Source organism: Mirounga angustirostris, unplaced genomic scaffold (assembly GCF_029215605.1).
Source record: "Mirounga angustirostris isolate CCGP_5_RB_7025 unplaced genomic scaffold, mMirAng1.0.hap1 SCAF_2, whole genome shotgun sequence".
Classification (NCBI taxonomy): Eukaryota; Metazoa; Chordata; class Mammalia; order Carnivora; family Phocidae; genus Mirounga; species Mirounga angustirostris.
In genome coordinates this window covers 123,919,199-123,932,508 of record NW_026991710.1, presented here as the reverse complement: position 1 = coordinate 123,932,508, position 13,310 = coordinate 123,919,199, and the positions used below count along the sequence as shown (strand labels likewise).

Here is a 13,310-nt window from a genome sequence, read left to right as displayed (position 1 = left end):
AAAGAATAGGGTGCCTGGGTGGCTCAGTTGTTAAGCATCTGCCTTCGGCTCAGGTCATGATCCCAGGGTCCTGGGATCGGGTCCCACATCGGGCTCCCTGCTTGGCGGGAAGCCTGCTTCTCCCTCTCCCACTCCCCCTGCTTGTGTTCCTGCTCTCGCTGTGTCTCTCTCTGTCAAATAAATAAATAAAATCTTTAAAAAAAAATAAAAAATAAAAATAAAAAAAGAATAGAGTTTCTACAAAAATTCAACATCTACAAAAATTCAACTGCTAATGGTGACAATAGTAACATGAATACCTATGCTGAGGCTCCTGTATACATTATCTTCATTCAAAACAGTCTGTTTCTGTATTACACTGGATCCTCTAAGAAGCAGACACCACAAGATTAGAAATGCCGGAAATGTATTAGGGGAAACATTTGTGAGAGAACCTGGGGAGGGAGCCCAGGAGGCTAGAAGAGCTGTCAGTGATGCAGGTCTGACCCCAGGGGAAGGAGACAGGCAGGGAAGGATGGTTGGAAGGTTGGGTGGACACGAGTTAGATGGCAGGGCAGTTCTAGGGAATGCTCAGCGAGGCCATCGGGGATTCCTTGAGCCAAGGCTGCCTGTCAGAGGACTCCAGAGTCCCCAGGAATGTGCTGCTTTAGTACCCCTGCTGTCTCAGTCACTGGCTGGGGGCAGCCTATGGGAGGCATGGCCTTCACTCTAAAGCAGTGATGGAACCATAGAGCAGCTGGGCCCAATGGTCCATTCCACTCCCTGTGGTGGGAGATCTGAGAGATGCTTGTCTGCCACTGTCCCCAAAGTCCATATTCTTTCCACTACACTATCATGGCCACTGGTATACCCCTGGCCCTCTAGTAATCACCACCATCACTGAAGTTCTGTATTTCATTCAATCTAACATGCCACTAATAATAAGACACTCCAGGGGCACGTGGGTGGCTCAGTCAGTTAAGTATCCAACTCTTGATTTTGGCTCAGGTCATGATCTCAGGGTTGCAAAATTGAGCCCCATGTCAGGCTCCGTGTTGGACATGGAGTCTGCTTAAGATTCTCTCTCTCCTTTACCCTCTGCACCTCCCCCTACTCACAAACACTTTCTCCTCTCAAAAAATAAAATATAATAATAATACTTCACCCTTTCATACACTTTATGGAAAAAATACTACAAATGAAATCTTAATTAAAACTTAATACTTAGAACTTATACATTTATTGAAAAAGCTCTTTGGCAGATCTTTATCACATATCCCTTTCATGCACACATAAAAGAACAAAAAACAAAACATATTTAAAATATTTCTAAAATTTCGTCAGAGTCCAGCTCTTCTGAATCACTTTTCATCTCAGTCACCAATATCAAGTTTTGCCCACACATTTTTTCTCTTCTGTGCCATTAAGAATATTGGAGATGCATTATTTCTTTAAGGGGTGCTCCACTATGGTACCCAGGATCTTCTTCCAAGGTGATGGCACCCACTCTTTAGGTATTTACCGATGCTGGCACTTCTTTGACATAACTAGAAGGCCTCAATGGCAGGTTTTCAAATATCCACCATATTTCTTCCTTAAGTGGCCAAGTGGTTTGTTGACTGAAATGCTGGGGGGCTACACATGTCCAAACAGGTCAGGAGAAATAACAAAATTCACATTTCTTCAAGACTGCCACCTTGTAGATGGCACCTATAAGGATACATTTCCATTTCACCCAGGTTCAAAGGTGGAGGAAAGGTTGGTAAATCTTACAAGGGGCTAAAGGCAAAGAATAATGTCCTTAGGCTACCAGGAGATAGGAGATTCTCTTTTCATCACTGTCACCAACTTATTCTGTGAAGTGATGTGGATCAAATCACTCTACTTCACTGAGTTCCAGTTTCCCTTTTCTTCTTTCGGTAATTAAAAGTGTTAAAAGTTTCCCTAAGTTCTCTCTCAGTTCTTTGTTTTAGAAGCCAAGGCCATACCATTGAGTACTTCATAACTGGATCTGACAGAAATATTTTTCTCATGAAACTGTAGATTCAGCTGAACTTAATTCCTACTAACGGAACCACTCCTCTACATAAGACAATGAAAGGAGTGGGCTGGTCACATTCTGGTGTCTGTTGTTGGTGTGTGGCGGGGGGGGGGTTTGAGGGGGGTCCATGTGTGTCCTCTTTGCTCTTTCATGTCAGTAGTAACTGGTTTATCAGAAGAGCTGATACCTCAGAAGCAGAGAACAAGCCCAAGGACATGAAATATAGGAAACATAAGTTTCAATAGGGAAGTAGAATCTGATGATGACAAGGCTTCAAGACCACAGATGACTATGAGTCACCAAGAGAAGACACTGAGTCATGAGCAAGGCCTTCCATGGAAAGGGGTCCACCAAGGAGCCCAATCCTCTTGCCTAACACATTCTCACTCACTTTAGGATTCTGACTTGAGTTAGTCTGGACTGTAACCTCTATAGGATTCTAGGTCAGTAAAAATCCAACTTGCAAAAGCTATCTTCCTAGGAAACAGGTTTCACAATGACATCTGCATCTGACTAAATTATAGTGAGTTTACAAGGGGAAAAAGGGATTTATATGAAAAAAAAACGTCAAATTGTAAGGGTCAGTTCCAAGGAGAAAAATTCTTCATAAAGTTAGGTCATTTGACAACTTTTAAGCTAATCTGAGAAATGTTTTCACAAATAAGTTCAAGATGGATTTTTCCCCATCTGAATACACTTTCCAACAGAATTTCACACACAAAAAAATGTCACTTTAACTATAAAATAATGGATTAAAACGGGTTTGATATACCATATAAAATACAATATTTATAATAAGATGAAATTAAAGGCACAATCTTTCCAATGGCATATGATGCCTTAGGTATTTATCACATTACAAGAACCCATAAGTAATGCTAAACATAAATTAAGTAACACTAAAGTTCCTAACAGCAGAAGCCTGTTCTATGAAAACAAACAAACTAGATATAGTTCAAAATCCTTTGGAAATGACACATGAAAGCTTAAGTTTTTAAAGCCTATTTTAACCTCCTGGTAAACAGAAAGACATCAAAAAGCAATTTACAGTGTTTCCAACCTTCAGACAGCTCTAGCTCCAAGGTTAGGAATGCCAGCAGAGACTTCACTGGCACCCTAGGCCAGTGTTTCCAATGTAAGCATGCTTCACAGTAACCTGGAGGGCTTATTAAAACACACATTGAGGGGCCGCACCCCAGAGTTCCCAATTCAGTAGGCCTAGGGTGAGACCCAAGAGTAAGCATTTCTAGCATGTTCCCAGGTGATGCTGATGCTGCTGGACCAGAGACCAAGCCTTGTGAACCACTGCCCTAGAGTGTACTAAAGAAAGAACAGCATGAAAATTTCTCCCAAAAGGTAAAAGATATTTAGTTCATTTTAACCAACGTATGTCATTTTAACAATATCGTGACATATTTTTGAAAGAAAAAAATAGGAAGTTTGGAGCAAAAATCTGTATCAAAAACCCCAAAAGATATAGAAGTCACTTAATCACATCATTCTGTAAGATACGTGAAACAATGATAGAACAATGAGAAAGGAGTGAAGCAAATAGGCAAGTGTTGAGGAAACACGCCATTGTGTCTTGACTGGAACCACCTCAATGATTAATGAAAACCTTTGGTACTGAAAAGCCCAGAGCCTTATTTACTGGGGCATAAGCTCAGGGCAAATCACCCAGAAAGTGTTCCCTACCCTGGCGTTTTCACAAGAGTGAAATCTGTGGTGGAGAAAAATATGGAAGAGGAGAAAAAAAGGAGGAGGAGGAGGTCTCAAAAGCCTAAAGAGTATGTAAAAGAACTGATTAAAATAGATTTGATATACCATAAAAATAAGATGAAACTCACGGCACAATCTTCCCAATGGCACGTAATACCTTAGATACTTACCACTTTTCAAGAACTCGTAAGTAATGCTAAAGACAAATCCAGTAACACGAAAATTCCTAATGGCAAACAGGGTCATCTTGCTCAAGTAGGAAACGGGATGCAGCTGGTGCATAAGACACTGTTGGCACTTCACTCTGCTTGGCAGCCCAGCAGGCCCCCAGCCCCCTCGGGATGAGAGGCAAGTGCCTTTTGTGCACCATCTGGCAAGCTCTACCTTCTCTCTCCAGGCACCCCCTCTTCCCTGAAGATTTCCGCAACCCCTGAGCCTTACATAACTGTTCTAATTTTCCATAATCCTCAGAAACTGAGCAGTCGTGTTCAGGAAAAGGATGGAAACAAAAAAGTTATGATCAAAGAACACATGCAGAGAAATAAATACAATATGAGGGCTTTTAGAAGAGCATCATAAATGCTGCAGCACTATTTTAAAAGTCCCTAAATTCTTGGACAGCTGCCCACCTCAGATAAGTACGCCATGTCCTGCCATGCCAGAGAGAACATCTCGAGCATTCTGGCCGTGAAACGTCATGCAGTACTCTCCTTGGAGAACATGCACAGAAGTGAGCTCAGCAATTCTGGCCACAAACAGTACCCAGCTCCCCAACTTGAGTTACTCACTTTCACAGTCAAGGCTAGCAAAATTATCAGTAAAAACTACGCAGTTGAAAACACTACCCTGAAAAAGTCAATATTGGCCTTTTAAAGGGCATGACACATCCATTCACAGAAATCCATTCCAGACTTACATGCAGGGGCTGGGGGGAAACACTCTGACTTCCAGACTGGCCTTCTTTCCAGTTCCCTCCCCAACAAAATTGGCTTTAATAGCCACAGAGCCAAACACTGGTGGGAACTATGCAAACAGAGCCCTCCCTCTTTCCCAAATTCTATCAGTTTTCCCCACAGGGAAGAAACTAGTGCTTCACTTCTATCTTTCCTTACTTGGATAACTCCGATTCATCTGTCAACTCAGGTCTGAAATGATGTCCCCAACATGCCTTCCCCGAATTCCCCAATAACTCTGTTACCCCCAAGCATGCATTGGGCAATCTTTCCCAATGGACAGGTAACTACGTGAAGGCAGGAACTCCGCCTTTGTCTTTAAAGCACTTGGCACAGTGTTTGGCATGTAGTAGACACACACAGTATTTGCTGAAATATTTATATCTAATCCTATTGAGGGATACAGCTCAGTCATGTGTGTGTACAAACACACACACACACCCCTTTAGTGGCTCAAAACCAATAAAGAAGAACTTGTTCCTTATTGTTCAGCTTCCAATCTGATGACCTTATTCCTAAAGCCAAGCATCCTATTTTAACATTTAAGAAATGGAAAGCTTTTTTAAAGTTTTTTGACACTGGTCCTTGCCTTCTGAAAACAGATTAGATTTAAAATATTTTTTCACGTTTTAATGACTCAGTATTAATTATGAATATCCAATTATCATGGTACAACATCATTTAATTTAGGACTTCAGAAAACACTAATTGTTTTTGTTTTTTTTTTAAGTAGGCTCCACACCCAGCATGGAACCCAACGTGGGTCTTGAACTCATGACCCCCAAGATCAAGACCCCTGATGAGATCAAGGATCAGACGCCTAACCGACTGAGCCACCCGGGCACCCCTGATTGCTTTTAAAGATTAAGTGACCAGTAAGATTTTGTTAAATTCTTAAAACCAAGTTTAGACTATTTCTACCACTATTTTACAGCTGTCATTTTGCATTCCTTTTTTAATATGTGGCTCTGTACTGCTGATGTGTAATAACTTTTTTAACATGTGTTTTATGTAGGTTTTTCACTATGTCACATAAAGATGACAATGAGGTACTTTAATGATAATACTGATAACCATAGTTTTTTTTTGTTTGTTTTTTTTAAGTAACCTCCACACCCAGCATGGAACCCAGCGTGGGGCTTCAACTCACGACCCCCAACATCAAGACCCGAGCAGAGATCAAGGGTCAGACAACTAACCAACTGAGCCACCCAGGCACCCCAATGTGTAATAATTTTAATTAAAACAAGAGTTTTTAAAAGTTCCCACAATGCACTGGCTCCCACTTTAGCTACTTCAAGACTTTCCTCGTCTCTTTGTCATACAAAGGCCCTCCTCTGGTGTCTGCTCCACAAACTCCAGCTCAAATACAACTTCTTCCACAAAGTCCTTCCTGACAAGCACAGACTTAGCTGCTCCCCACTTCACGCAACCCCAACTATTCCTGTATTATCACACTCAGTAGAATATTTTTTTAAGATTTAAGAGAATAAATAAAATAATAAAAATTTAAAAATTTTAAAAATTTTTTAAAGATTTATTTAAGAGAGAGCAAGCATGGGAGGAAGGGAGGGGCAGAGGGAGAGGGAGAGAGAGTCTTAAACAGACTCTGCTTTGAGTGCAGAGCCCGATGCAGGGCTCAATATCATGACCCTGGGATCATGATCTAAAACAAGAGTCATTGGACGTTTAACTGATTGAACCACCCAGGTGCCCCTTAGTAGAATAGATTTTAATTCACTTTTTACCAGCTATTCTCCAGGGCCACACTGAGCACTTCCTGACAGAGGCATCTTTTCTTATTCAAAAGTTTAAGGCTAGTGTCCAACAAAGCATCAAAGTTTTCTTTATTAAGTGTTCAAAGCTATTTAAAACAAGAGTAGCCATTATTCTATGCAATTTTTATGGTTAAAAAAAGCGACCCCTGATGATCAAGATTAGACAGAAACACCAAAAGAACATCAATATGGGTTAAATACCAAACTTCTTTGCTTTTATTATTTTGTCATTATAACTCATAACTCAGGAAGTAGTACTATTTTAAAGGTCTTTTAAAGTGAATAGAAAAGTATCAGGAATTCTTATCAAGGGGAAAAAGGAGGAAGAAAAACCTACAGATTAAAAAAGACTTAGAAACTTGTCAATCAAGGGGCACCTGGGTGGCTCGGCTGGTTAAACGTCTGCCATTGGCTCCAGTCATGATCCCAGGCTCCTAGGACTGAGCCCCGCGTCAGACTTTGTGCTCAGTGGAGACTTTGCTTCTTCCTCTCCCTCTGCTCTTCCCCCCTCCCACACTCATTCTCTCTCTCTCTCTCTCTCTCTCTCTCTCAAATAAATAAAATCTTTAAAAAAGGAAGGAAGGAAGGAAGGAAGGAAGGAAGGAAGGAAGGAAGGAAGGTCGATCAAATGCAATGTGTTTGGATGCAGATTCAAACAAACCAACTGTTATGGGAGGATGTAAATGAGTATCAGAAAATTCTGAATACAGCTTAATTCTCTGTAATATTAAGAAATTAACTGCTTGTCTTTAAGTGTGTCAAGGATACTATGGATCAAAAAGAGAGTTACCTTTCAGAGCTCTGTAGTAGGGTATTTATGGATGAAACAATATGATAATGGGCTTTCTGTCAAACTGATTGGGGCAGGGAGTGAGACATACAGGAGAAACAAGATTGGTTGTGTGGCAACCAACTGAAGCTGAATATTGAGTACACGTAGTTTAATTACATTTTTCTACTTTTCGTACATGCTCAAAATTTTCCAAACGAAAAAGTTTAAGGAAAAAAAAAAAAGTATTAGGTGTCCTTTTAATTCTATGGTTGGTCATAGCTGCTCCCTCCCATCCCCACCCCAAACTGCTTTCTGGCTTTGAACAGTTTCCTGCTATGCAGCAAGAGTTGTTCTTCCCCCAAATGGGTGGTAACATACTGCCCCATCCCTCCCTGAGGTTCATGACCTTGTGCAGACAACATCCTATTCCTACTTCTACCCTGTACTGGAAACCCAGCCCCACCATCCTCACTCTATCTAAAAGATCCTATCCATCCCTATCACAGCTAAAGATGAAGTCAAGATGCCAGCTAATAATAGCTATGAGGACCATGCTATCTGTGTCAGACAGCCTGGAGCTAAGACCACGTTCATTTTTTGACCTGGTCAATTCATCTCAAGGAACATGAGACAAAAATAGAACATCAAGACAGGAAGTAGTCACATGGTATTTCAGTGGAGCTAAAATCAGGTACCAGTCTGCCTAGAACCCTCTTCCCCTAAATGCCGGGACGCCTCACACAGTTCTCAGCAATAAAGGCCTCCCCTCACCACCCTAGATAAAATAGCACCCCGCCCCACTCCCTGACTCTGGCTACTAACCCTGTTTTATTTCATTTTGTAGGACTTACTACTGCCTGACCTATATTATATGTTTATCACTCCCCTTCCCAGAATGCAACTTCCATGAGGGACCTTGCTCGGTTTGCCTGTGTCCTCAGATTCTAAACAGTAACTGGAACATACAAGCAGATCAAATGTATATCTGCCGAATGCTCAGGATCCCAGAAGTATAACTAAATATCATGGAGGGCTGAGAACAAAAAAGTTGATCCTATGCACATAAACTAAGAACACACCCACACCCACTTTGTGTCGTCACAGCACTATTTTTATCCACTATCACATTTAGACTTTCCTAAACTGCTGAAAAATCAGTGATTCAGGATCACACAAATAATCATTGAATATGTCACAGTTCGTGCCACAAAAACCTAATGTGACCACAGTACCTTCACCTGCCCTCTCCAATATTTACAATATATAAAAATTATCTCAGGAAATAGGGCACAGTGCAAATTATATTGGGGCTTTTAGAGGACATATGTCCCCATCACTTTTAAATTAAAATCAGTGCTCTCCCGCTCCTTCTTCCTCTACTGCAACTCCACCAGACAGAAATCCCACCACTGCCACCACCCACGAGATTAATTACAGCAACATCTAGGAAGCTGGCCAAAATGGTGGGTGTTTCAGAGAGGCTGGTTCTGGCTCCAGCTCTCAGCTGCCGTGTGATCTTGGGCAAGGTACTATCCCTCAGTTTCTTCAATGGCAAAACAGGGGGCAATAACAGAATCTGTATCATTGGACTGACTTGAGGATTAAATGAAGTATTAGGTTAATAGCTTAAACCAGTACCAGTCACAGAGTAAAGGCTGACTATCTCAGCTATCCCAATCAGTATTATTATTACAACCACAAATAAACTGACTTGTACACCTATACGTTAACATAATTCTAGCTAGTACTCATTCCTAAGGACATAGGAAAAAAAAGTTTGTCATTTTTTTAAAGTCTGTAAAAACCAGTGTGAATAGATAGCATATAATAATCTGGGGGCAATTTTACTGTAAATCTTTACTGAATGAATAACAAACATTAGGAGGGAGGCTTTTAAGAAAGGTGAGAAAATATGATTCAACACCCTCAAAATCCATTGCTGAGTGTTTGTTAAATAAAAATCATTCCCTCAATGCACTCAGCATAGCATCAGGCATGTGGAGAGCAGCTATTATGATTACTGTCGTGATCACAAATCTCAAGGCAAAGTGGGATTCTGAAGACGTCCATGCCCAAATTCTCTCCCTTCACACAACCTAAAAATCTACCAAAGTACGAGTCAGGCTCTAACATTGCTCTGCTGTCCCTCTGCCTCTACGTAAGTTTTTCTGCTTCATCTTCTGGGTACATTAATGTTCTGCCTGAGACTCAATTTAAAGGAAAGTGCTCCACTGCTAACAAAAATCTAGAAAGCACTGCTATAGTCTGACCCACTATTTTATGGATAAAGAAACGGGGTCTTGGTTTAGAGGTCGGGCAACTTGTCCAAGATCTTACCGCAGTCAGTACCCACTGTGAAACTAGAAATCCAGACTCCTGAAACCTCAACCCCCCCTGAAGCCCCTCCAGGGCTCTTTACACTACTAAGCATTACTTCATCTGCAGATGAATGTATCAAAACTTCTACCAGAGGGGTGCCTGGGTGGCTCAGTCGATTAAGCATCCGACTTTTGATTTCAGCTCAGGTCATGATCTCAGGGTCCTGGGACTGAGCCCAGCATCGTCATGGTGGAGCATCAGGCTCCACACTCTGCAGGGAGTCTGTTTCACCCTCTGCCCCGCCCCCCCCCATCTCTCAAACAAATAAAATCTTAAAGAAGAAAAAAAAAACTTTTACCAGAACCAGCTTCTAAACCCAGATTTTCCCTGCTTAAAGTTGAATTTACTAGTTTACATCCCACAACTCACCATAATTTCTCTCTGTTCTTCCAGATTCTTCAAAAAATTAGAAAATTCACGTAAGGAAGCATCTACAAAGAGAAAGTTATGATTATTTGGTGGCCAAAGCAAAGGAAGGCAAACCATAAACCCCACCTTTACATACCTATGCAGCGTTCATCATCAGTCTCTGCATCACCGATAAATTCAAATTTAAAGTCTCTGAGTGAGTGTGCAAACTTCCGCTGGGCTGCTGAAAGACCTAGAAAGAAAAATTTAATGGTTACCTGGGGCTTTAAGTCCAGGTTTAGAAGAAATGCATTCCTCCTAAGGTCGCTAGAGCTGTAGAGCTCTCCACCCAATCTGTGAGGAGGCACAACCCAACTCCTTTGCCAAGGGGCCCATTGTCCTCAACCTGGCACGCTCTGGGATGCTTCTGTCTTCGCTTCTATACTCTAGCACAGAACAGGTGCTGAAGAAATGTTTACTCCCTCCCTACCCTCTTCTTCCTCAGAGATGTGACTGCTCCACATTGTTTCCATTCTCCAAAGCGCTTTCCCTGTCTCTGAGCACTCAGGTCAGAACTTGCCCAATTCAAAAGTTCACGCTATGATTAGGAACACACACACCTGATGGCTTCTCCCAGGGCTGGATGAGAACTGGCTGGATGCCAAGGTTTCAAATATAAAAGTTCAAAGCTCAAAGTCACCAGTCAGATGCCCTTAACTGACTGGCAAACTCCAGCCAGAGAAACCCAGATGGATCAGAGTTTTCATAGAAGACAGAAGCATGAAGGTAACTAAAGGCCAAGCTTAAATGGTAGAAAGAATTTATTCTACAAAAGACCTATAGGATCTCATTTTTTTTTAACTGGGGATTAATAGAAAATAGTAGAAAATTACATTGCAGTTTCATTTACCATAGCCAAGATATAGAAGCAGCCTTACTATCTATCAATAAATAATTGGATAAAGAAGATGTGGTTTATATATACAATGGACTATTACTCAGCCATAAAAAGGAATGAAATCTTGCCATTTGCGACAACCTAGAGGGAACTAGAGGGCATTATGTTAAGTGAAATAAGTCAGAGAAAGACAAATACCATGCTATTTCATTTATATGTGGAATCTAAAAAACAAATCAAACAAAAAGCAAAACAAAAAAAGACTCATAGATACAGAGAACAAACTGATGGTCACCCGAAGCGGGGGTGGGGAGGGGGTGATGAATGAAATAGTGAAGGGAACTGAGAGGTGCAATCTTCCAATTATAAAATAAATAACACATACGTATAGAATAAGGAATATAGTCAATAATATTGTAATAACTTTGTACGGTGACAGATGGTAAGTAGACTTACTGTAGCAATCATATCATAATGTATATAAATATTGAATCACTATGTTGAGACTAATACAATTATTCCTCAATAAAAAAATTAATAATGAGAAGTACATACAAATACAGAAAGGAAAAGAACTTAGTAATGGAAAACCCTACTTCTAAAATAGGGTAACATTTATTTTATGGGCCATGGGCCATGCTAGGTGATTTTTTTTTAATCTCATTCAATATTCATATATAAAATAAAGATTATCTTCATTTTACAATGGGGTGCTAAAGCTCAGAGATGTTAAATAATTTACACAAAGTTGCACAGTTACTAAAACAGTAAAGGCTTGAGTCTATTCCAGCGCTAACTGCACAAAGCCATGCCCTGACCAGGATACAATCCTGCCACTGGTCTAAAGCACTTTCTAAGAAGCTGCTCACTGACTCCTGTAGTCCTTACACCTCTTGTCTCAGTACCGTGAATACCGACAGACTGTGCTGAAGTTTCATGTCAAGCAAATTGAAAAGTTGAAAAAAAAATGCAATCCATAACTGCTGGTCAGAGTACTCATGCAAACAATAAATATCAATAAGAAAGGAAAGTCAACAATGTAAAAAAACTGAGGGCTGTTTTTAATGAGATAGAAGCAATTTTCTCTTTTTTATTTTAGTCATGGACTAAACAAGGAATGAAAGCAAAAGATTCTTATTTTTACATTAGAACATGCTACTTGATTTTTTTTTTCTTTTGCCAACTCTTTACATCCAATCATTAAGTACAAAGGCTCCCCAATGACCTCCTGGACAAGCTGCTTTCTCTTTCTCTCACTTCTCAAACTTTCTAGTCATGCTCATCAGCTCTTTCAGCTACTGTCATGGCTTGGTTTTGTTTCTTAATTTTTTTCTTAAAGTACTATATTTTTTTTTTTTTTTAAGATTTTATTCATTTATTTGTCAGAGAGAGAGCACAGGCAGAGGGAGAAGCAGGCTCCCCGCTAAGCAGGGAGCCCAATGCAGATGCGGGACTCAGTCCCAGGACCCTGGGATCACGACGACCTGAGCCGAAGGCAGATGCTCAACCGACTGAGCCACCCAGGCGACCCAGAGGACTATATTTTTTAGAACAATTTTAGATTCCCAGCAAAACTGGGCAGAAGGCACAAAGACCTGCTGCCCGCACACATGCATAACTTCCCCTATTATCAACATCCCCTCGCTATCATGGTTTTTGAAACTTCATTCTTCCTCTAACTCATGTTTAGCTTGCTCCTCTCAAATCCTTTTTCTCATTAAAATAAAGAAGAGATTGAAAGACACAAATGTGAAAGGCTAAATCACAACACTTTTAGAGGATAATATAGGATTCTAATTTCTTACCCTTGGTGTATAGAACAAAAGAACATACTGGAATGTAAATTGTGATGGACTACAAACATGGTGACAATTCTCCACCCCTCCTTGTAGGCACCTCTCTTTTTGATGCAACCCTGCAGCTCCTCCAGCAACTGGGGGAGTCTCTCTTCCCACCCCTTGAATCTAGCTGGTTCTCCAGCCCACAGGATGGAGTGAAACTGACACTGTGCTAACTGAGAACCTCCATCTCACGAAACTTTGTACACCTCTGCTCAACTCTCTTGGAACACTCTGCCTTCCATGTGAACAAGCCCAAGCTAGCTTGCTGGTTGGTCAAAGACTTGTGGCCCAGTCCCCCCACTTACTGACCCATCAGTCAGACAGCCAACCCACAGAAGCCTAGCTTTCCTGCCCTCCATGCAGGAGTTAATGTAGACAAGCCGAGTCTAGACTGAAATAAATAAATGTCTGCTGTTTAACCCACTAGATTTGGGGATGATTTGTTACAAAGCAATGGATAAATTAATATAGAAAATTAATGGAATTTGACTGTGTTAAACTTTAAAAATTTTTAAGACATAAAAAGAGTGAAGATAAGCACATACCCAGGAGGCACAAATAACAGCTATAAGTCAATGAGGCAGAAATTCCAATAAAAAATT

The 13,310-nt window shown here is 40.8% G+C and overlaps 1 protein-coding gene across 8 annotated transcripts in view; it reads right to left on the bottom strand.

Annotated features, from left to right (window-relative positions):
• Positions 1-13,310, bottom strand: part of ARHGAP10 (Rho GTPase activating protein 10) — a 316,951-nt gene that overhangs the window by 222,930 nt on the left and 80,711 nt on the right. For 7 of the 8 annotated variants that reach the window (XR_010409585.1, XR_010409584.1, XR_010409583.1 and 4 more), the window contains 2 exons: positions 10,127-10,222; positions 9,991-10,052 (listed from right to left, as the gene is read on the bottom strand). Coding sequence is in view for 5 of the 8 variants with exons in the window: in XM_054508716.2 (XP_054364691.1) it covers positions 9,991-10,052; positions 10,127-10,222 (158 nt within the window). In the remaining 3 variants the exon portion in view is untranslated. Of the gene's footprint in view, positions 1-4,368; positions 4,402-9,990; positions 10,053-10,126; positions 10,223-13,310 lie in introns of those variants that run through there. The other variant, XM_064585145.1, reaches the window with a different exon arrangement.